At 39.9% G+C, this 24714-nt stretch overlaps 1 protein-coding gene across 3 annotated transcripts in view; it reads left to right on the top strand.

The window, feature by feature from the left end:
* RXFP1 (relaxin family peptide receptor 1) overlaps positions 1-24714 on the top strand; it is a 98792-nt gene that overhangs the window by 67506 nt on the left and 6572 nt on the right. Inside the window, exons 5-15 of one of the 3 annotated variants that reach the window (XM_038399176.2) lie at positions 3427-3498; positions 5920-5991; positions 7295-7366; positions 8243-8314; positions 11483-11557; positions 12140-12211; positions 13280-13351; positions 14740-14811; positions 18151-18222; positions 21698-21769; positions 23108-23337. In XM_038399176.2, coding sequence (XP_038255104.1) covers positions 3427-3498; positions 5920-5991; positions 7295-7366; positions 8243-8314; positions 11483-11557; positions 12140-12211; positions 13280-13351; positions 14740-14811; positions 18151-18222; positions 21698-21769; positions 23108-23337 — 953 coding nt within the window. The remainder of the gene's footprint in view (positions 1-3426; positions 3499-5919; positions 5992-7294; positions 7367-8242; positions 8315-11482; positions 11558-12139; positions 12212-13279; positions 13352-14739; positions 14812-18150; positions 18223-21697; positions 21770-23107; positions 23338-24714) is intronic. The other 2 variants (XM_038399178.2, XM_038399179.2) reach the window with 2 other exon arrangements.

The following is a 24714-nucleotide window of genomic DNA, read 5'->3' on the forward strand; positions in this document are numbered from 1 at the left end:
TTAGGACCTAGTAGCAGTAGGAGTAGCAGCTTCCCACCTCCCTCCAAGCTAGAAGGCTATGGGAGAGCAGTGGGGGGGAGGGGGGGAGGGGGAGAGAGAGAGAGAGAGTCGCTCCAGGCTAAACAAATCCCTGGTACCAGGATCAGTGAAATGGCAGCTGCTCCAGGTCAATTAAGACACCTGGGTCCAATTAAGAACTTTCCAGAAGGCAGGGAGAATGCTAGGTTGATTGGGACACCTGAAGCCAATCGGGCTGGCTGAAACTAGTTAAAAGCCTCCCAGTTAGTCAGGTGGGTGGGCGGGCATGTCAGGAGCTGTGGGAAGAAGTTGTGCTGTTGGAGAGGCTGAGTAGTACACACCACATCAGGCACAAGGAAGGAGGCCCTGAGGTAAGGGTGAAGTGGAGCTTGAGGAAGTGAGGGCTGCTGTGGGGGAAGTAGCCCAGGGAATTGTACATGTCATGTTTCTAAAAGGTCAGCTACCATAGCTGATACTATTAGGGTCTCTGGGCTGGAGCCCGGAGTAGAGGGTGGACCCGGGCTCTCCCTCTCCCCCGCCTTTGCCCCCTGATTAATCACTGAGACTGTGAGACAACAGAGACTGTGCAAGGAAGGATAACTTCTCCTCACCGCCCTCGCTGGCTTATGATGAAAATGGCTCAGTAGACTGTGACCCTTGTCTCTAGAGAAAGAAGGGTTACGTGGAGGGTCACAGTGAGCCTCTGAGGCTAGTGAAATCCGTCAGGAAACGTGGGACCCACGGAGGCAAGGACAAAGCTTTGTCACACTATGCAGCCCGCAGCAGTGAGCCTCTGAGCCCAGGTCAACAGACTCAGGCTTGTTGGGCTCACCCTACAGCACTAATAGTAGCTGTCTAGATGTTGCAACTTGGGCTGGAACTCAGGCTCTGAAGCCTAGGGAAGGGAGTGGGCTTCAGAGCCTGAGCTGCAACTTCAAAGTGCTGTATATACAGTTGTTTTTAGCGTGGTAGCATGAGCCCAAGTCTGTTGACCTGGGCCCTGAGGCTTGTTGCCATGGGCTGCTGCTGGCTGTGTAGATGTACCCATGGAGACACCGCTGGGTCAAGCAGTAGGACTTTAAAGTTTAACATTAAGAAGATAGCACTTAGATCATGACAACTGGAAGCCAGTGTCCAGTGCAGATAAATGGCCTGCTCCCAGAGGTAAATGAGACCTGGAATGTCACTGGTGGACCTTTTGCCTATAGGAATAAGGGAGACCTGAAATCTTTGTAGACTGAGGTCTGCTCTTAGTAACCTCTATTTGCCCCTCACACAGGGGGAGGCAGAGAGGATCCAGAAGCAAACTGAGTCCTAAAGGTAGGACTGGGCATGTGTACCCTGAGCTATCGGTTATCTGGTGGGAGCCCTGTAGCCCCACACTGGAAGTGTGTTACGTGAGAATGAGGGGCGGCCACATATCATCCCTCCCCGCTGTTAAATTAATAAAGTTGTAGGCTGCTGCTTAAATCCATCCCAGGTATCTGTTGTTCATTTGCCTGCACGTTCTGATCAATCTCGTGCTGTAAGACATTGCCCTTTTTTACTCCTGAATAGAAGTCATAGCATTATCACTTTATTTTAACAAGCTGTCCCAGCCCTCAAATTTTGTTATAAACTAATGACAATCCATGATCAGGTAATGCCAGAGCCAACTCTTCTTCTAGACAGTTTTAAATTCTGTCTTTATATGTGGAAGTTTCATTCACATCTTGAAGGAAATACTGTGCCTGCTAATTTTTCAGTTTAAAAACGAGCCTGAAGGCCAGGCTAGTGGTTTGGTGCTAGATACACAGTTTTTATTAGTACTTATCCCTCATTCATGAGGTCAGCAGAGGATGAGTGTGCCTGTGGAGACAGCTCACTCAACTCCCATGAAATGGATTGTTTCACATTATTTAACAATAACCCTCCCTGCTGGTTAAAAGTGCTGCATTAGTGAGCTGTGAAGGGAATCCAGACTAATCTTAAACTGGAAGGGCAGTGGCTATGATATGCATCATTGAGAGAGATACAATGCGTTTAAAATAGGTGGGAAAAAATGAGTTCTCAGGGCTCAAGCAGAGACATGGAGAGGCCCATGTGTAAAAATACATTTTTAATGATTCTCACAGGATTTCATTTTCTGCATAATTAAAATGGCTTCACCCTGTGACTCCCAGCTGTTGACTATTGTCTTCTGTAATATAAGAGACTTGGGCCAGAGTCCCAGTCCCAGTCTCTTGCTCCCTCAGTCAGAAGGTCCCCAGAGTGCTGCAAAGGTGGCGAATTTAGCTCTAAGTGCCTCATGTCATAAAACAGCCACCCTTGAAACTGATTTAAGGAGCAGCAATGACAAAGACCCAAAGTGAGTCCCTTCCAGTCATCTTTGGCCAGAAGGATAGTAGCTCTTATGTGAGAACTTGAGTGAGAATGTTAGTGGAAGTGAAGGGAACACTGAAGATTTCTCAAGGATGAAAAATCTACCTCCCCTCTGAGAGGGAAAAATACTATCCTACAATGCTGATCCAAGAGCACCGCTTGTAATTTTATGTATTGCCCTATGGAAGATTCTTGATCAACCATGCAGTTCTCATTCCTGGGTCTACAGGGCTTATATTGTTAGGGTATGTCTACCCTGGAGCCAGAAAGTGTGATTTTCAGCTAGAGGAGATCTATCCACACCAGCTATGATGGAGCTAGCATGCTAAAAATAGAAGTGTAGCCGCCGTGGTGCAAGCAGCAGGAGGGGATAACCTCCTGAATACATAACCCTCTGAGGCACCAGGTTTGTATTCGGGCTGCTAGCCCCTCCCACTACTTGTGCTGCTGCAGCTAAGCTTCTGTTTTTAGCATATTAGCTCGATCAGAGTTTGTGCTATGTCTCCTCAAGCTGGAAATTACACCCTCCCGCTTCAATGTAGACATACCCTTAAGCTCTTTCAGTAAGATTAGCTTTGCCACTTTAATTGCATCTTTCAACAGCTGCATAATGTGCAGCTGATATGAGTTTATATATAGAAAGGGGTGGAGGGAACAGTGCTTATAAAAATCAAACCAAAATCCTGCCCAGAAATTTAAGATAAGTGATACCCTTTCCCCTTCTAAACCACTCCTTCCCCTTTCCCTTTCCTTCCAAACTCATCCCTGGTTTAACTCCTTTGACATAAATGGATATAATATGATGCAGAGGCAGGAGAGGAAGGTATACAACAAAAAATCCCTTCTCCATTTAGTTTTCAAAACACACACATACACATACTGGCATATAAGGGTAACCTTACTGGAAATATTTAACTTATTATAGAAATTTCTGCCAACTAAAACATGGTGCAAATTGATTAGATCAAAATGAAGTTGGCGGAGTTATACTGGAGATGAATTTGGCCTACTTAGTGTACTTACAGAATAATTTTATTTTTATTATAGGTCCCTTAAACGGAATCAGTTACGAAAGCTTTCTGCTGATAGTTTCAAGAAGTACCAGGATCTGAAAAACCTGTAAGGAATCATTTTAACCTAAAATCTTAAATAAGAGCAAACTGTGATAAGGCAATTTTATGGCTTACTGAGAAAACTCTGATTATACTAAAAAAATCTACTGTTTCTTTCCTTTAGCTGAAATTTTCAATCATGTAATCATGTTCAAATAGCCTGATGTGGCTTCCATCCCTTTTTTACAGCTTAAACTTTCTGGACATTACATTTTTATCATTTTTTGTACATTAGAAAACTAATAATAATGTGGATCTTAACATCTATGTGTCTTAAAGAAATTAAATTTATAATAGACAGCAATTCTATCAGAAGAAATGAAAGAAAACAGATACAGTTTCATTCAGTATTCTGAAAGTTTGCAAAGTAAAAGGCATTCCTTGTCATGAAAAGACTCATTCATATCTTTGAGAACCATTTTTTTTAAAATCACATTTCTGAGCCTTTTGGTGATGACTGCTGGTGACTACTACCACAAAATGGCTTATATCATGACCAAAACCTTTGATTGAATTATTTCTTGTATATTACTATAGATGTTCTGTATACATTTCATTATTTTAAAAAATCCCAGTCCTTTTATGAGGGTGAATCATGAAAAATAAGGAACAATTGAGAAATAAAGTGTGAAAGCATAGGACCACTTATCATTGTTGCCAGATCAAGACATATAATATTTTTCCTAGAACATTCTTGGATTCTAACTTGAATTCTGAGGTTGTGCAGCACCATCTTGTGTTCACAAACTTAAGTACAATTTAGATCTCAAACTAAAAATGTTCTGAAAACAAAGTGGCTTGTTTCATTAAATGAAACGTATACATGAAACATTTACTTACAGAATTTAATTCCTTTACTTTCCTTCTGATTCACAAGTGTGGGTTTGCTAAGGGATCTCTCACAAATTGATAAGACCTTTTTGGATCCAATCCTGTTTCTTTTGCAATCCGTGTCAAATCTCCCATTGATTTCAACAGGAGCAGGATTGAATCCTTTATTTGATTTTGTTGAAAACGTTTATTTTTTTACAACAAAGAAAATATTGTATAGAGAAGGAAAGCATGCTTTTTAAAATTAAATATTGATTTAAAGAGCCCGGGGCTCCAGCTGCGGTAGTGGTGGCTGGGAGCCCAGGGCCCTTTAAATCACCTCTGAGCTACCAGCTGCAGAGGCGGCTGGGAGCCCCAGGGCTCGGGGGCAATTTAAAAGGCCCAGGGCTTGAGCTGCCGCTACTGCAATGGAGCCCCAGGCCTTTTAAATCGCTGAGGAGCCCTGGGGGCTCCCGACTTCCACCACTACCCCGGGGCTTGGGCAGCAGGGCTCAGGCAGGGATTTAAAGGCCTGGGGCAGTAGCGGTGGCTGGAGCTCTGGGACCCTTTAAATCCCTGCCAGAGCCCCACCACCACTACCCCAGGGCTCGGGCAGCAGGGCTCAGGCAGGAATGTAAAGGACTTGCGGCTCTGGTAGCCGCTACCACCCCGGCCCTTTAAATCCCTTCTTTGAGCCCCGCCACCACTCCCCTAGGGATTCGGTAGCAGGGCTCCGGCAGGGATTTAAAGGGCCAGGGCAGTAGTAGCGGCTGGAGCTCTGGGGCCCTTTAAATCCCCACCGCTGCTCCCCCGGGGCTTTAAATTGCCATCTGGGAAAGCCGGTCCCGGTATGGCACACCAGCTCTGACCAGTACGCCGTACTGGGGTGTACTGGCTTACTTTCACCTCTGCCTCAATTCATTAATTGCAAAGGAGAAGGAGCAAAAAGGGGGGTGGGGAAGTATGCATAATACTTTGTTAGCAACAATCAGCAAGTTTCACAGTACATTTTGATTAAATTACCGAAAATGCAACCCTTTGACAATTGACCCATATTATAAATAGAAATTCCAGCAAAGTGTTTTAATTGACCTTTGCTGCAGGCCTTATTAGAATGACATCAACCCCAAGACTAAATGCATCAATATAAACAAACCACTGCATGCATTCCATTATAACAGTTCTGTAGTCTTATCTGCAGAGGCAGATCCTGCACCCATGCATGCCTATTGACTATAGTAGGACTCTGCACAAGCATAAATGTCTCCTCCTTACAAGATCAGATTGCAGGATTAGGGATGAAATCAGGAGGCAGCATGCATGCACTGGTTCATTTACAATGAATGCAAAGCAAGTCAGGTGTTTGTTTTGGCTGATTTTGAATTATCACTGCAGCAATGTGTTATTTTTTCATTTAAATACACTTTTTTTGAAATCTTTAAGGTAAGACCAGCCATGTGAAATAACTGCCGTGAGAGTTTAATTTTAAGGCCTAGCCACCTTGACAGCATCCTTTTAAATAATATATGTACTTAGTTTGAAATTTAGTTGATAAGTTTGGGGATCTTTTTGCATTTGCATTTTTACAGAATGAATTGTTATTATTATATCTTCTTAGGTATCTTCAGAATAATAAAATCAGAACTGTATCGGCATATGCTTTCAAAGGATTATATAACCTGACAAAACTGTAAGTATTACCATTGCAATGCCGAAGCAATGTGGAATGGGGCAACTTTTGAAAACAGCTATACATTTCTCTCTCAGTTATTGTGGACCTTAGATAATTCCAAAATGGCCCAAATTCTGAACTTCAGTTAAGCGCTTATTCTCACTAAAAACTTCAGAGGATTTGGACAAATGGTAGCAAGGTTATTTGGCAGGAAAGTACTCTTAAAATATTTCATGGATCTCGTACTCTGTCCCTATCTCCAAAATTTGCTGTTTCAGAAAGAAAAAGAGGAAACCTCAGTGATTTTAAATGCCAGCTATCCTGGAATGAGTCATTATGGAATTAAGAGCCAGGAATGAAAACAGTAGGGCTGCCATGTTTAATTTGAGATAATTGAAAACTCTTATTTTTCTGTAAAGAAGCAATTACATAAGGAAAGGACTCTTGCTTCTTATTGTGCAGCAGATTTTACAAAAGATGACTGTTTTCCAATTTAAAAATAGTTTTGGCCTGTGAGTGAGATTGTACAAAAAAAATAAATCCGTATACTGAAATCACTTAAAAGGTAAATTACAAAGCTGTTATTTCCCTTATTCTTTGTATTTTTTCACCCTAATTTTTTATGATCGTTTATTATTACTACTACTTCAGACAATTTGCAGTCCCACTCTTTATTTTTCAGTCTTTTTCAGTTATTCCAGTATTTAAAACCTATGCCTAATGACCTATGACCTGTGAACTTGCTCCCATTTTAATCAATTGGAGTTTTGCCATTCATTTCAGTGGCAGCTGAAGCAGGCCCCAAATGCTTCTGATGCAGGGATGGTAGTTAGAGCCTACTGTGTTTTCTAATAGAAAAGATGAAAATGTTCTAGATGATCATTGCCAAAAAGCTCCAAGTGGACGTAGTTTCACTGTTGTCCATGCAGCCATATCTTTAATCAGAATGCCAGGCTGCTTCCATGGTAAACACTAGCATCCTGAAAGAGACAAAGGGTCAATATGTGATCACAGTCACACAAGGATAAATGTTTTTATTGTTAACAATGGAATCTCTTGAGGATGTAATTTAATAATACTGTTAGGAATAATAAAAGAAAATCTTAAAATTCTTCTTCACTCCTCTAACACTGATTAGAGAGTCTATTCGCAAAAAGAAAAGGAGTACTTGTGGCACCTTAAAGACTAACAAATTTGTTAGTCTCTAAGGTGCCACAAGTACTCCTTTTCTTTTTGCGAATACAGACTAACACGGCTGCTACTCTGAAACCTGTCATTATAGAGAGTCTATTGTTTTTTATCTGAATTGATCTTGTTTCAGGTATCTGAGTCACAACAAGATAACCTTTTTAAAGCCTGGTGTCTTTGAAGATCTGCATAAGCTTGAGTGGCTGTACGTACTGTTCTTAGTTTTGGATAGATTTTCTCAAGAAATAGTTAAGGCAACACAAAGAAATATTTGAAATTTTTTTTAATCTATGTAACAGTTCTTTGTATACAGCATGATAATTAAGGGAATCCTTCTACTCCAAGTACATTAAAAACTCCCAGTGACTTTGGAAGCAGAATTGAGCCCTAGAACTTTCATGGCTCTGTTGTAGCTTATTTTTCAGTAGTATGCACAGTTATAAATAAGTAACTGCTTAACACAAAATAATATATAAAATAAATCAGATACTCCAAAGTGGCAGAAATGGAGCACTTCAGAATGGAATTTCTTGGACAGTCCTTTGCCTGTATATGGTGCTTCACATCCCACAGAGGAAATGACATTCATAATATGAAATCCTGACAATATTACTGCTTCTTCTGATAGTGGGATTTGAAAAAAATAACATTGAGATTTAAGGGTATTAATTACATATCTGTCTGTTTGATGAAGAATGACTGACAAACTTTTACCGTGCATGTTCAATTGCAGGATTGTCTCAGGGATGTTTTGATGTACTGCTACTTTGAAGAAATTCTCTGTATGGTGTCAAAGTTCTGATGACCTTGTTTTAAAAGTTGACAAGAAACTTGCTCTTATTTTTAAGTTTAAAAAAATCTTTCAAATAATCATGTGAACTGCATTGGAAAAGGAGTTCCCATGTCATTTGATGAAGTTTCAGTACTCTACCTCAATATATCACAGTATGCTAATTAAATATTCTTATGTAGTTCGAATAGGTATTTGAATAATGCCACTTCAGGGTACATTATCTTTTCTAATGTCTGTTCAGACCCCGGTAATGTATCAGTCTGATATACACTTTGTTCTGATTTACAGGATAATTGAAAATAACAAGATCAATCAGATCTCTCCACTAACATTTCATGGACTCAACTCACTTATTCTCCTGTAGGTATTAAAATATGAATTAAATGCAATACTTAAAAAAGAGAATAGATAAAAACTAATGTGTGTTTATAAGATTTGTTTGTAAAGCTGTATTGTCAACTGTCTCCAGTAGAGAAGCTTATTTTGGCGGAACTGAGCCCCACCCCCGTCCAAAACCTAGCTTTTTCAGTCTTTTTGTATGCTAACGTACATGAGTCCTGTATTAGTCCGCTAAACTCAAAAGAACCAGAAGTGAGCTCTATGTCCTTGTTTTTCAACAGCACATAAGAAACCAATCAGGATGCACATGATTCTCTACATTTGTCCATATCTACATTACAAATTTGTGTTGACCTAAATTACGTCGGCATACAGCTGCCACAGTTATTACATAGATTCATAGATACTAAGGTCAGAAGGGACCATTCTGATCATCTAGTCTGACCTCCTGCACAATGCAGGCCACAGAATCTCACCCACCCACTCCTACGAAAAACCTCACCTATGTCTGAGCTATTGAAGTCCTCAAATTGTGGTTTAAAGACTTCAAGGAGCAGAGAATCCTCCCTTAAGTGACCTGTGCCCCATGCTACAGAGGAAGGCGAAAAACCTCCAGGGCCTCTCCAATCTGCCCTGGAGGAAAATTCCTTCCCGACCCCAAATATGGCGATCAGCTAAACCCTGAGTATATGGGCAAGATTCACCAGCCAGATACTACAGAAAATTCTTTCCTGGGTAACTCAGATCCCATCCATCCAATATCCCATCTCAGGGGATTAGTCCTATTTACCCTGAATATTTAAAGATCAATTAATTACCAAAATCACATTATCCCATCATACCATCTCCTCCATAAACTTATCGAGTAGAATCTTAAAGCCAGATAGATCTTTTGTCCCCACTGCTTCCCTTGGAAGGCTATTCCAAAACTTCACTCCTCTGATGGTTAGAAACCTTCGTCTAATTTCAAGTCTAAACTTCCTGGCGGCCAGTTTATACCCATTTGTTCTTGTGTCCACATTGGTGCTGAGCTTAAATAATTCCTCTCCCTCTCCTGTATTTATCTCATCTCCCCGCAACCTTCTTTTAGCTAGGCTAAACAAGCCAAGCTCCTTAAGTCTCCTTTCATAAGACAAGTTTTCCATTCCTCGGATCATCCTAGTAGCCTTTCTCTGTACCTGCTCCAGTTTGAATTCATCCTTTTTAAACATGGGAGACCAGAACTGCACACAGTATACATCGCTTGTGTATGTCCACATTTGGCTCCTTGTGTCAGCGGTGTGCGTCCTTACCAGGAGTGCTTGTATCGATGCAGAGTGCATTGCACCATGAATAGGTATCCCACTGTGCAAGTTGCCACCATGGAGTACAGGGTCTTTGTGAAGTTTTTGCAATGCCTGATGGGGCTGAAACAAGTCAGACAGGGATTACTGGGAGCACGGGGTCAATTTTGCATGATACAGGGTTCTCCATTCATAATTTCCTCTGCATCCCATAATTTTCACACCTTCTTTTCATAATCCCACAAACCCATGCATTCCTCCTCACTGACAGAAGCATGGTGCCTGCACAACTCTCCACTATTGTCATGAGCATTGCAAGCACAGGGCTCATGGTCAGCTGGGAAGTTACACTCTGCAATGGAGGGCTGCTAGGTGTGATTGGCAATCCAGGCAACAAGGAAAGGGAATTTCAAAAATTTGTGGGGCTTTAAAGGAGAAGGGGGGGCTTCCTGTCTACCTGACCCCTGGGCAACGGAGTTCACAGTGACTAGAATGGTGTGTGGGACATTGAGGGGCAGCTGCTGGAGACCATTAACAGTTGATGTAAGTAACACAGAGTCTACACTCTCACAATGTCAAACTTACTACATCAACTGTAAAAAGAAAAGGAGGACTTGTGGCACCTTAGAGACTAACAAATTTATTTGAGCATAAGCTTTCGTGAGCTACAGCTCACTTCATCGCACAGCTGCTACTCTGAAATACATCAACTGTGACTCTACACCGCTCGGGGAGGTGATGTTATTAAGTCAGCATAGTGAGGCACTTATGTTAGCGGGAGCAGCCTTATAAAGTCAGTCATATATCATATCCCAAACTATCAGTTGGATAATTTGGGACCCAATAAACACCAGGGTACTGACAAACTATGAAGAGAGAGGAAGGAGAGAGAGAGAGAGAGATTTTCTTGTATCCGTTTTGGAGGGGAAAAGTAATATCAACTTCTCAATAGCTTTACATTGCATACAGTTGTTTCATGGAAAGTATGGTTTTCAGTAAATTGTATTTTTTTCCAAGTTTATTGGACTCAGTGACTTCAATATTCTTGGATATTCACATAGTCTGTGGAAACTTACATTAAGAAAAAAAATGTTTCCTTAGTAACACCTAGCTTTATTTGATTAAATTCTTACACATCTTTACCGACCTTCTTTTGTTTAATATCTTCCCACACATTTAAATCATTTGATAATGTTTTCCAGTACATAGTGCTTTGTGATATTTTAGTTCTAGGCTACTTTATATCCATCACAATAAGGTATTTAGTAGCATTCTCCTCCTTTATCTTATAACTGGGAATCTAACAGTTTTTAGGGAAGTGCCAGGATCTTTTCACTTCCATCCTCTCTATTCTGTCCTGATACAGATTTTAGAAGGCCAGAATCTTCTCCCACCAGTGTAAATCCAAAGCAACTCAGTTGAAACCAATATGAAAAAAGACGATGGCCAATTAGGTAGTAATCATACTATATATCTATGCAAATGTCAAATGCTGCTGAATATAAACAAGGGCCCAGCCCTGCTCCTATTGATTCAATAGGAAAATGATCAAGTTCTAGGTTTAATTTCAAAAAGATAAATGGGGCCAGATTCACACATACGCTTCAGGTGCTTTGTGCTGCTCCAGTGATTCTAGGCAGCCAGAGTGTACCAGTGAATCTGCCCCACCGTCTGCAGAAGATTTCCCTTTCCCAAGTCAATCATTTAGTAATTCAAGAGACAATAGGATCACACCAGTACTCATAATGAAATACACTGAAGTGTTTTTTAATCATTTTACTATCTCTAACAATATGAAAAATGAATAAATTCTGCCTGCTTTCTACTGAGAAGAAACAAAACTGTAAAAGAGGCTGGGGCATTGTTTTAACATCAATTGCTAGCGATACTGTTTTTCTTTTTCCAGAGTGCTGATGAATAATTCTCTTGCACGTTTGCCTGATAAACCTCTTTGCCAACACATGCCCAGGTTACATTGGCTGTAAGTCATTACGTCCCCCCTTGCCCCAAAAAAACCCCAATACCTTTTTGTTGGTATGTTACTTTTTACCAAGGTAATACGAGGGAAGGGAATGATGTGCAGAATAGACAATCCCCATTTCATGCCAGCCTAACTAGACTGACTTCCTGAGGTGTGTTGAATTCTGCTAGGAGAATATTGCAGTCATGGTGAGCAGGCAGCTAAATTATAGATGCATCCTGCTGGAAGCACTAGAGACAAGGGGCTCCCTGAGTTCTCCCTCCCCAACCCCTGCCCCGAGACCACTCAATCACTGCCATCAGGGCAGTCATAATTTGTCTCTCAGATTTTGAAAACAAAAAGAGTTAGTCTCTCTAGTACCTGAGTTCAGGATTCAGATTTTCACCGACCTGAGTTAATGACACTGCTATCACCTAAAGCAGTTTGGGGCGTGCTGAAAAATGAAACATCCAAATATTATTATGCTTTGTGCAGCCCTTAGGTTCTGCTGAGGTTTCCCTTTAATAAATAATTACTTCAAGGTAACTATTTGATTGAAGTTAACTTTTTTCAGTGATAGAATTTTTTGGCTTTATCTCCTAGGGACTTTGAAGGCAATCATATACATAATTTAAGAAATGTCACTTTCATCTCCTGCAGCACTCTAACTGTACTGTAAGTAATAGCACATTCTATGCAGCCAGAATGAGTAGTGTTTATGGTGAACATCTGTTACATTATGCACAATGGGCGACATCAAGTTTCCAAAATATTGGTTGGTGCTTAGAATTGATGGAGATTATTAAAATGCTAAATTTTAATTATACACAATAAAGTAGAACTGTTCTATGGACATATGGTAACATTCACCACCGATGAATGCAGCATAACTCCATTTAAGTGAGTTTGACTGATAGTATCAAATACCAAGATTTAAAAACTAAAAGAAAAAAATTCTACCACATGAACTGACCAGATTCAAGGATAATATCATTCGGTCAGGTTGCTGATCCAAGACATTGTAGAATTTCCCCAAAGCTTCCTCAGAGCCATTGCAATCATCTTCACAATTCCCCTTCGCTCCCTTCTGATGCTGTTGATGAGCCTCTGGACTGCTATTGTTGTCACTTTCTCATCTCCTCCTCACTTCTTTCTCTCAGCTGTTTCTTTCCTACATGGCTTTCCCCTGATTATTCTTTGTGTATTGGGAGGTTTTGGGTGAACAAAGAATCTAGGCTCCCGTCCTTGATGGTTGAATCTCTCAGAAATACCAGATTTTGGATTTGGACTTTCATACTTTTTGCATAAAAAGTGTTTCATTCATATGTTCAAAAATATCATGAATTTTCAAATAATCAATAATTAGAGCCATCATACTGTCACATGGCATACAGAATATCAAGATATTTGACATTTCTGAATAACTTAGTTGTCGTTAGATGCAAATGCAACTGAAAGAGCATATAGCATATATATATATATATATATATATATATATGCTTATACATTCACAGTAAAAATTGTTCATAGAATATTAAAATTTATGAACTTTTAATAACTTGGCATATCTTTAATGTACTGAACAATTAAGTAAGATATGAAACATTGTTTAAAACAAGATGTAAATTAAAGACAGAATGTGAAAAATTATATAGAATGTAATCAATTACTTGATTATGTATCATGGTCTTCTCAGAAAACAAACACATTTGAGGAAGCATAAGTTTGTTTTTATCCTTTCAGGGTGATGAGAAGAAACAAAATCAGTTTCTTAAATGAAAACAGCTTTTCCCCTCTCCAGAAGTTAGATGAACTGTAAGTTGATTTTTTTTAAATCAAAGAACAGCTGAATAATTTAGATCATTTTAATTGTGAAGATGTATTTTATGTATTTGTCAGTAATTCTGCTTTCATATGACAAGCTTTAGAGACAGCATCAAACTTCACAGTGATTCAGCATAGTCTGCCCACAAGAGCAGTGTGTTTCCTGAATAAGGACAAGGTATGTCACAGAGGCTATATATACTAGCACCCATATGCCAGCAATAGCACAGCTGCATAAGGTTAAGCCAGTAATGTAATCAGGGCCCCCAAGCATTTTTACCACCAGTGAACAGGAAAGCAGCTGACAAAGAAGAATCTGTACTCTCTGAGCGCATCCCAGATTTGGGTTTCTCATTTGATGCAAACTGTCTGACCAGCTACTGCCCAGTATCTAATCTTCCATTTTGGGTTAACATTATGGAGAAGATAGTGCTAAGACAACCCTCAAAATATCTGGTTGCGTCCTATCTACCTGACTCTTGTCAGTCAGGGGAGGGGCCTTTCTGCAGCACTGATTCTACACTGGTCACATTGGTAGATGATTGTCTCATGTGATAGATAAAGGTCAGGGGGCAAATTCTCTACTCATGTAACTGGATGCCTCTCCATTGACTTGAAGAGTTTGATTTGATATATTGCTCATCAGTTAATTTAATGATTTGTGGAAACTGCTGGTTATTAAATGTTGCATTTTTTAAATTATGTCAAAGCATGCAAATCCTATTGCCCAGGATGGGCATATTTTTAATCTTTGTTGTTGCTACATTATTAATAAGTGCTAAATATTATTATTAAAAACTAGATGTAACAGATAATGTATGCATAAGGACATTTTTTAAAAATCCATTTTAGTTGCACAATGGATAAAGAATTTTATTCCCAATCAATTAACTACTATAAGTAAGGAATTAAAGTGGAAACTGACTAAACATTCCCTGTAAATATAATTGAAATGGTCTTATCCTATTAACTGAGAAATTAGATTATTTGGTTAGTTTAGGCAGGAAAAATCCTTTGATATTTCTGTCCAAGACCATAAATGAATTGATTGGGGAGCAGGTGGGGAACTGGAGAGAAGAAGCAGCACCAAAGAAGAGAAAATGAAAAGATAATTAAAATCAAAGCAAAAGTGAAGTAAAAAATAATAAGACCTGTGAGTATTACATGGTCTCATATAGTCTGAGATCTCTATCTTTCACTTTTTGCTTTAACATCATTCTTTTATTTTCCAGGTTTCTGATAACCTATATAACAACCTATAATTTGAGTTGACAAAGGGACTCAAAGTTATGGACCTCTTTACGTTATTAATGCTTCTTGACATAATGAAAAGAAACCACTAACAACAAATTATATTATATCTGCGATTGTTTCCACAGAGACTTGGCTAGCAACAAGATTGAATCACTTCCTCCATATCTATTTAAGGACCTGAAGGAGCTCTCACAGCTGTAAGGCTTTATAATAACTCTTCCTTATACTGTGTGTTATTGTACATTATTCATTCGAAACAATAGCTTCAGTCATCCAGTCCAGGAAGCAAAACCAAAAAAGTCATGTTCATATCTGAGTTTTACCTGAAAATGCCAAACTTAGTCTGAAATGCAATTTTAAAAAAGATTATGTACAAAATAATTGCCTAAAAGATGCATAATATCATGATTGTAATTATTTAAAATTATTCCTGCCCAATATATTGTTAGTATTTTTAATAACTAGATTCCATTACTCAGCACACAAAAAATGATTATGCCATTTAGAATGAGAGATCCCATGGACTTCAACAGGATCTCAGCATGTGACAGGAGTTGGCCCTAAGAATATATTTTAGGAATACACTTTTTCCTCAAGTATTGAATTTACTGTTAAAATGACACATTATCTCTATTGGAATCTCTTAGTTTCTGTGATTTATGCTGCTATGATTCTGTTTTCTATGTATTACAACCTGAAATATAGAAATCTGACATTGTGTTTGACAGCAGAGCTGCAACAAGATTCAATAGAGAGATTACTACAAAATAAAAAAAAACCACTCTTCATATTTGTTTGATCTTTGTACCCAAATGTATAAACACTGCTGCTGGGCATAATAGTGCCTATCACGAGCAGTTCTGTTGACTTCATGGACTCCTGACTTCAGTAGAGCCATTCAGCATATCAAGTATCACACCCAACAGCAAATGTTTGCAGGATCAGGCCCCATGTGTGGTGTTTGCCTGAATCTGAAATAGAAGTAATCTAGACTGTTTTGTTCTTTGTGCATGGAGAACATAACGGCTCTGAACAGGTTGACAGATCAATGAGAGAAAAAGGCACAAAGTGAGTAACACCAGGAAATTAGTGGAGTAATATTAAAAATATGTAAGCAGGGATGGACTGAGATTAAACCACAAATGTAGTGCCCAGACCTGTTTGTATATTTCTGTGGGGTGGTTTATTTACAAAATGTGGAAACACTTTGGAATTATAGGATCCCAATCATATTTGCTTATCTCCAAAGATGGGTGGAGTCACAAAATGTAAAGACATTTTCAGAGCATGATTCTACTCATTCAGTCCTGCTTTAGGGCCAAATTGTGACTTTTAAACCATGAGCCACATTAGAGAGGATTAGTAGGGACTGTGCAGTAATAACAGAGATCCCTCAAAGAACTCTTATTCTTGTATCCTCCCCATTGACATTCACCTTTTTAATGTACTTCTGTGGTGAACGACAAGGTGTATGGTATCTGGTACCCAGCTATATCAGGTCCCACTGTAACTGGGTTGATGTAATGCAACACAATGAAATTCTCATTCTGTTGCATCACAAATCTACATAAATACCTTTAATCAGGAGTGGGTATTCTTTTGATGTCTTTCCCTCACACCGTGTCCTTGGTAAGGGCCAGCACAATGCAGTGGTGCACATAAAGCTGGAGAGACTGGGTATAAGACATTAGTCCTGCAGTCACTGTAGGCCTGTAGGGGACATTAGGAGGACAACAAAAAGTTGTGAGGTACACACACACACACATAAATACTCAGAGTGGTTGTGCCTGATTCTAATCTGTGTTATTTTATTCTACTGCCCTCAAGTTTCTTTCTCAAGTCACATAAGTGCATGTAAAAAAGATGCATTTTAGAGACTAGAAAAAAACCTGTGACTTATTTTGAAATTACTCCTGAGGGAATTCTGCACCACTGTGCATGCACAGAATTTATGTCCCCCCACAGATTTCTTTGCTTCCTCACAGAAAAATGACTTTCTGATAGGGAAGCAAAGGGAAGCCACAAGAGCGGTCATACAACCCCAGCATTATGTTTCGGGTGCCCAGGGCAGCTGGCAGAGAAGCAAATCACTGTGGGGCAGGGAATGGGACTGCAGAAGACACTGATGGTGGCTCCTACCTTGTGCCGGGCTCAGCTGCTAGTCCTGGCTGGGCTGGGGAGGATGGGACTTCCTCTTCCCCTGCACGGCATCTGGGACCATGTCAGACCTACCCTCAGATTTCTCCCCCAGCTGAAGAAAGCTCTGCAAGCTCTCCCCCACCCCTGCACATCCTGTACCCATCACTCCTCAGCTGCAGGGGGAGGAATCACTGTACATGGAGCTGCTCCCCCATCCACCTAACCACCATGTATCCAGACCCCCTCATACCCAGACACTCCCACTGAGCCCGCACCCAGAACAACCCTCCCCCCAATGAGCCCCACTCTACCTGCACCTGGACCACTGCAACAAGCCACCTGCACTCAGATCCCCTATTGAGCCCTAACCAACTGCACATGGATCCCCACCCCACTCCCCCAGCAACTTGAACCCCCCACGGATCCCCCACACCCAGACCCTCCTGCCAAGCTCTATCCCCCACACACCCAGGCCCCCACTGCTGACCCCCAACCACCTTCACCTGGATCCCTCAGCAGAGTCTCATTGCACCCAGAACCCGCCAACAAGCCCCTGTGCATCCAGATCCTCCCCACACCCAGATCCCCCATTGAGCTCCTGGCACCCAGATTGCCCCACACAGAGCCCTCTCAACCCACACCTGGATCCCCCCACTTAGCCCCCCTACACACGCACTTGGATCCTGCATTGCTGAGCCTGCCTGCCTACACCTGGTGCACCTGGCACAGAGAGGCAGGGCCCTGGGATGTTTCTGGTCCTATCTCAGGGTTGGATGCAGCCTCACCGCTGAGTCCATGTCCCAGGGGGCAGCTGCACAGTGATCTCCCACCTCTGTACAGCCAGTGGCCTGTGCTCCCCAATGCCATGCTGGAGTCTTCACATTTATTTGACAAATAAAATTTGTAGAATTTTGCAGAATTTCAATATATTGTGTGCATAATTTTTAATTTTTTGGTGCAGAATGCCCTTAGGAGTATTAAATATATGTGATTTTTTTGGTAATCTTGCAGTCCTAGCTAGAGATACGTCTGGGTGGCACTTGATCTGCAAGGAGGCAATGCCACTTTGGATTTGCTATGATGATGATGAAGAATTCTTTGGAGTTTTTTTTAATATATAAAGTCCAAAAAGTTTAGCAACTGAAATATTTCTGCAATTAAAAACATTGAATAAAATTTCTTGTGTTAACATCACGCCTGTGAAGCATCAGTCTGTTCTTTGTTCTTGTTTACCAAGTTGTCAGGTAGAGGAGTATCACTATTTACAATTGTAACTGCCTTACTATGAGTCACTATTACAGGAATTGAAAACAAAGGAATAATGTTGCTAGACATTATCTTTAGAAGAAGCTTTAAGGAATCTGCACAGTACTAGATATCGCTGTTTGCATTTACAGGAACCTTTCATATAACCCAATCCAGAAAATACAAGCAAACCAGTTTGATTACCTACTAAAACTCAAATCCCTGTAAGTATTTAGTCCTTTTGATATATGTGTCATGGATATTTTCTTTTTGATTTTGCAATTCTTGTTGAGAAAAGTTGTTTCTCCAGAACAAGTATAATAGCAAGCCACATATGAGGTGCTTTGTATCTCTACTCCTGTATTGTATTTATTGGTGTCCCTCAAAGATGTAACTTTGAAAAAAATTACTTACAATATTCAAATTTTTTTTGAGCTCTCCAGCTTCTTTTGGGGGAAATTTTGAAGCACAAAAAGAGACCAGTCAGTCCAGATATCATATAAAAATATCCAGAAAGGGTGAAATCAATTCCACTGTCATGAAGGTAAGGGCTTTTCTAGATGAACAGTTAGTGTGCGCCTCACGCTAGGGTGTAAATCTACAGCACACTAGTGTGTTGCACACTAACTCTCCATGTGAACAATGCTGCCACACATTAAAAGTTTCATAGCATGCTTTGAAATGGAACTTCTAGTGCATGGTATCAGAGTCCAAAGGGCAACTTAGTGCACAGCAGATTAATGTGCTGTAGATTTACACGCCCCAGCTTGTTGTGCACTAAATCACCCCGTGGTCAAGTCCTTAGGTGCCTCACTTCAGGCTGGAGGGAGGTGGCTCCCTCTGCTTGGGATTCACGGCCATGAACCCTCTCCTAGAGTTAAGCAATTAAACCTGTTGGTGGAGAAGGAGATGCGCCCCCTTTATCATTTAGCCCAGTGATTAAGGTATTTACTTGGGATGTGGGAGACACAGTTCCGTTCCCCACTCCTTCCTGATGGAGAACAGATTTGAATTTAGGTCTCCCCTTTCTAAGGGGAGGTATGAGGTATTTTAGAGCAGATTATGCTCAATCTCCCCTGTTGAAGCTGTTCTACTGCATATAAATTAAATATTCATTAGGCCCTAGAGCAAACGTGAATGTCCTAATCACTGGACTATAGTCATTCATCTGGGATGAGTTCCAGTCCCCCTGTTTCAAAATGTATTGAATTATTTATACACAGTGAGTTTCCACAGGAAACCTTGAGAAAGACCAACCCCATACTCCAGTGATAGAAAAGACTGTATTTAGAGATGTTATGCAGAAAGACTTGATAAGATTTAGACGTAACCCAGATGTAAGGACCAAGGGAGAGGTCTGAGTCAAAGATGACACCCAGAATATAGGCCTGAATGATAAGCAGGATGGTGGTGTTGTCCATGGTGATCAAGAAAGGAGGGGTTAAGGGGGAAAATGAAGAGCTCTGTTTTAGCTATGTTGATCCAGAGCTGATGGTTAGACATCAATGAAGATATGTCAGAGAGACAGGCTGAGATTTTAGTCTGGACAGGAGACAGGTCTGGAGTAGAGAGATAAATCTGTGAGTTGTCTGCATAGAGATGATCATTGAATTTGTGTTTATAGATGAGGTTATCCAGACATCAGATGTAGAGGGAGAAGAGAAGGAGACCAAGGACAGAGCTCTGTGGAACCCACACAGAAAGTAGGAGTGGGGATTAGGAGGCTCCTTGCAAGGACACGCTGAAGGAGCAATTAGAGAAGTAGAAGGAGTCATGGAAGCCAAGGGAGGACAAGATTTCAAGAAGAAGAACATGGTTGATTGTGTCTAAGGCAACTGACAGGTCAAGGAGAATGAGAATGGAGTACTGGTTCTGAGATTTGGCTAAGAAGATGTCATTTGAGCCTTTGGAAAGAATGGTTTCAGTGGTGTGCAAGGCAGAAGGTGGATTGGAGAGTGTCTAGGATGGAATTGGAGGAGAGGAACTCCAGATAGTACTTGTAAACAGTGTGTTCAGTGAGCTTTGAGACGAAAGGGAGAATGGACATAGGGCAATAGTTGGATTGGCAAGTGGGATGAAGGTTGGGTTTTTTTTCAAATGGGAGACACTAAAGCATGTTTGTGTTGTGAAGGCAAAGAGCTAGAGGAGAGTGAGTGGTAAGAAGAATAAGGGAGGAGATGAGAGTGGACGTAAGGGAGATCAGGAGATGGGATGGGACTGGGTCACTGGGACAAGTGGAGGTGTCAGAAGAAGAAGAAAGCAGATGAGAAATTTCTGCATCAGTGACCAGAGATAAGCAGAAAGTTGGTTGGGAGGAAAAGGGAAAGCAATCATTCTGTGGACAATAAAACAAGCCCTGAGAAAAAGGCCTTAAAAGACCCTTAGAGCTGGCCACTACCTCACAGCAACTAACCATTAAGGCAGATACTGTTCTTCATCTCTGGCTTGATCTGCTGTGAACTCAGCAGCTTTCACTCAAATCTTTGTAGGATAGGCCCCAAATTCATCTTAGTGCAAATCAAAAAATGACAGCGTATATTTAGAAAACACACTATACATTTAACTGTTGCACTGTTTGGACTGAAAGAAGTAAGTAATTATTCTGTTAATATAATACTATAAAATTATACTTCGGTGACATAATATTGTAGTTGAAGATATTAATGGAATTTTTTCTTACATTAAGAAAAAATAAAAACAAAAAAATCCCATGGTAGTTTTGAAAGAGTGGCCAACATTTTAGGAAAGATGTGAACAAATTGGAGAAAGTCCAGAGGAGAGCAACAACATTTTGAAAGGTTTAGAAAACCTAACTTCTGAGAAAAGCTTGAAAAATGGGGTATGTTTTGTCTTGAGAAAAGAAGCCTGAGAAGGGACCTGATAACAGTCTTCAAATATGTTTAGGACTGCTATAAAGAGGACGGTGACCCGTTGTTTTCCATGTCCATCAAAGAAAGGACAAGAAGAAATGGGTTTAATCTGCAGGAAGGGCGAATTAGGTTAGATGTTAGGAATGGTTTTCCAACTATAAGAGCTGTTAAGTTCTGGAATGGGTTTCCAATATACGTTGTGGAATTCCCATCATTGGAGGTTTTTAAGAATATGTTAGACCAACACATGTCAAGGATGGTCTAGATTTACTTGGTCCTGCCTCAGCACAGAGAGCTGGACTTTATGACTTTTCATAAAGTCCCTGCCAGCCCTACATTTCTATGATTTTTCTCAGTCTTTGTCAAATCAGTATGCCAGTCATTGGGTGAATTCAGTGTTTGTTACTATAGCTAGCGAAGTGCTTTGGACCCCCTGAGATGAAAGGCACAATATGAATTTAAAATATTATTATTAGAACTGTTATTTTCCCTGAGATAATGGAAGAACATCAATAGAACAGTACTTTGGAAGGGCAAAGTAATAATATAGATACCTGAAAGCGCTGAGAGCACTGAAAGAGGCTCCTTTGTGCTATTAGGACAGTGAGATTATCAAAATTAACTGTAATTTACTTTATTTCACTTTTTAGCTTTTTATTTAGAATTTCTACTGCAGAATTTTCAAATATATGAATGGACTAGATACAATTCTCATTCATCTATAGTTTCATATAATCAAAGCTACACACAATTATGCCCACAATAAGCCTGTTGTGTTTTACCACTGATTTTATGTTGCCTTTTTTGATTGTGAATATATCGGTTATAGCAGCCTGGAGGGCATTGAAATTACAAATATCCAAAGAAGGATGTTCAAACCACTTAGAAATCTCTCCCACATGTAAGTAGATTATTCCAGTTTTCCTCCTTGTGTTCTGAATTTTTAACTTGACAAAGTGCAGAATGTTTAAAAATAGAAATGTATGAGAACTTACATTTACTGCCTCTCTGAATAATTGAAAAAACCAATTGATGCTGTCACGTAAGCTGAGAGTATCATTAAGAAAAAGTGATGCGGGGGAGGTTAGGATTAATTTTAACATAATGATAAAGTTAAAATTATTATTAAATCTCCTAAACAACAAAGTTCAGTTCCTTGTAAACAGATATTGTACTGACCCTATCTAGGTTTGCTTATTGATGTATACATGATTTAAAGTAATATTAATAGCACCAGTTTAGGTATGCTAGTATATGTATAATGTATTCTGATATAGATATTATTAATAATGTTTCTGTGGCTCTCAGAATGTACCAGATCACTTTCAGCTGATGAAAAAATACAACCATAATCAGCATGAATGATCAAACCTTTATCAGTATAAATTAAAACAAACTATCAATAAGTAAAACAAAGGGGGGAAAATGCCCCAACTTAGCAGCTGGGTGTAGATCTCTTGACTTTCTACAGGCACTCTTTGCTTTCTGATTCCCCTGCAGACATTCTTATATGCCTTCACAGAAGTAATTAAACTAGGGAAAGGGGAAGGGGGGCAAGAGCTAGTTAACTCCCATCTTAGTGAGGACTAGCTATTGTTTCTGCACTCTCATATCTTTTGATATCATATCTCATGTCACAATCATATCTTTTTATAGTGTGCACTATGGATTCAATTAAAATAATTACTTTTTTAAAGTACTGTTATTACTAATGTTTAGCACACATATGTTGTGCTTTTAAGCATCCAACTACTATACAAACATTAACTAACTAATCGGTTCATACCCTGACAGGTTTTATACAGACTTGAAGTTTATTTCAAATTCAGACTGGAAATAAGGTTTACATTTTTAAACAGGAGAGTAATTAACCACTGGAACAATTTACCTTGGCTAGTGGTGGAGTCTCCATCACTAACCATTTTCTAACAGATCTGCTCTAGGAATTATTTCAGGGAAGTTCTATGCCTTGCATTATACCGGAGGTCAAACTAGATGATCACAATGGTCCCTTCTAGCCTTGGAATCCATTAATGAATTTATGCATTTCTTTGTGTGCATACTGAAAAAATCAGAATCCTTTATTACTAGTTTTCTATTACAATAAAACATTTTATGCTTTGGTTCTTTACTAGGTGTTCCACAAATGCCCATATTATTGTGAAAAACATGGATCCCAAAACATCAATTTGATAATCAGAGTGAAACATTTTTCTCATTTTCTTTTTTCCTCAACCAGATATTTTAAGAAATTCCAGTATTGTGGATATGCCCCTCATGTGCGCAGCTGTAAGCCAAATACCGATGGGATTTCATCCTTTGAGAATCTCTTAGCTAGCATTATACAGAGAGTGTTTGTCTGGGTTGTTTCTGCTGTCACTTGCTTTGGAAATATCTTTGTTATCTGCATGCGACCTTACATCAGATCTGAGAACAAGCTCCATGCCATGTCAATAATGTCTCTCTGCTGTGAGTATTCCCCCGAATAAAAGGTATCAAACAAATACAAAAATCTGGTTTTAGTGTGTTTGGCTATACATTTTATTATTATAAAAGCAGAGCACTAGATTGCAAGAGTGAGAAAGTTCAGCCAAATTATAATATAAGATGCTATACCTCAAACAACACAAAGGTTGTTGGATTCTACCTTTAAATTACTGTGGAGAGTGGGTTAACACTGAAGGCCAAGTGTCTGATATTACTCCCATAGAAGTTGAGTGTCAAATTACAGTCTTCAATAAGAACAGAAATGAGCCCCATATTTTCAAAGGAACATTAACCCAGCTTCAACACAATTATGAACACACAGTAATTTGTGCACACCAGCAGGATTTGTGTTCAAAACAATCCAATTTGCATAACAGTTGTAACAACTCAATTTTACACACATTCTGTGATTTCTGTTTGCAAGAGAAAATTCTGTTCTTTACATGACCAAATGATTGTGTGTGCAAATGCAGGATTGACTTTGAAAATGTGATCCTGAATGTCAGAGCTTCTTTTTAAATTTTAAAACCAAGAATTGTTGACAAACAACTTCATAATTGATCAATGTAGCCATTGGATCTAAGGTAATCCGCTATTGCTCGATTTAGTTCATCTCGTTGCCTCTGTGACAGCACCATGGTGACTGTGATGGCAGGCTAACGTGATTCAGTTGTGGCTGCCTCCTCAAGATTAAAAAAAAAAACACCTTGTGAATCCTGGATCCAAAATTCAGTCTGCCACAGAGCAGCTTCAACCAAAAGGAATGCCTCCAGATTTCCTGTTGGATTTCACGTGTGGAGAAACATTTTTCCTTTTGGTTGAAGCTGCTCTGTGGCAGACTGAATTTTGGATCCAGGATTCACAAGGTGTTTTTTTTTAATCTTGAGGAGGCAGCCACAACTGAATCACGTTAGCCTGCCATCACAGTCACCATGGTGCTGTCACAGAGGCAACGAGATGAACTAAATCGAGCAATAGCGGATTACCTTAGATCCAATGGCTACGAAGAGGCTTATTCAGTTTTTAAAAAGGAAGCTGAGCTAGATGTGATGGAATGAACCTTCCCTGTTGAATGCCTCCAGATTTCCTGTTGGATTTCACGTGTGGAGAAACATTTTTCCTTTTGGTTGAAGCTGCTCTGTGGCAGACTGAAGTTTGGATCCAGGATTCACAAGGTGTTTTTTTTTTAATCTTGAGGAGGCAGCCACAACTGAATCACGTTAGCCTGCCATCACAGTCACCATGGTGCTGTCACAGAGGCAACGAGATGAACTAAATCGAGCAATAGCGGATTACCTTAGATCCAATGGCTACGAAGAGGCTTATTCAGTTTTTAAAAAGAAAGCTGAGCTAGATGTG

Source organism: Dermochelys coriacea, chromosome 4 (assembly GCF_009764565.3).
Source record: "Dermochelys coriacea isolate rDerCor1 chromosome 4, rDerCor1.pri.v4, whole genome shotgun sequence".
NCBI lineage: Eukaryota > Metazoa > Chordata > Testudines > Dermochelyidae > Dermochelys > Dermochelys coriacea.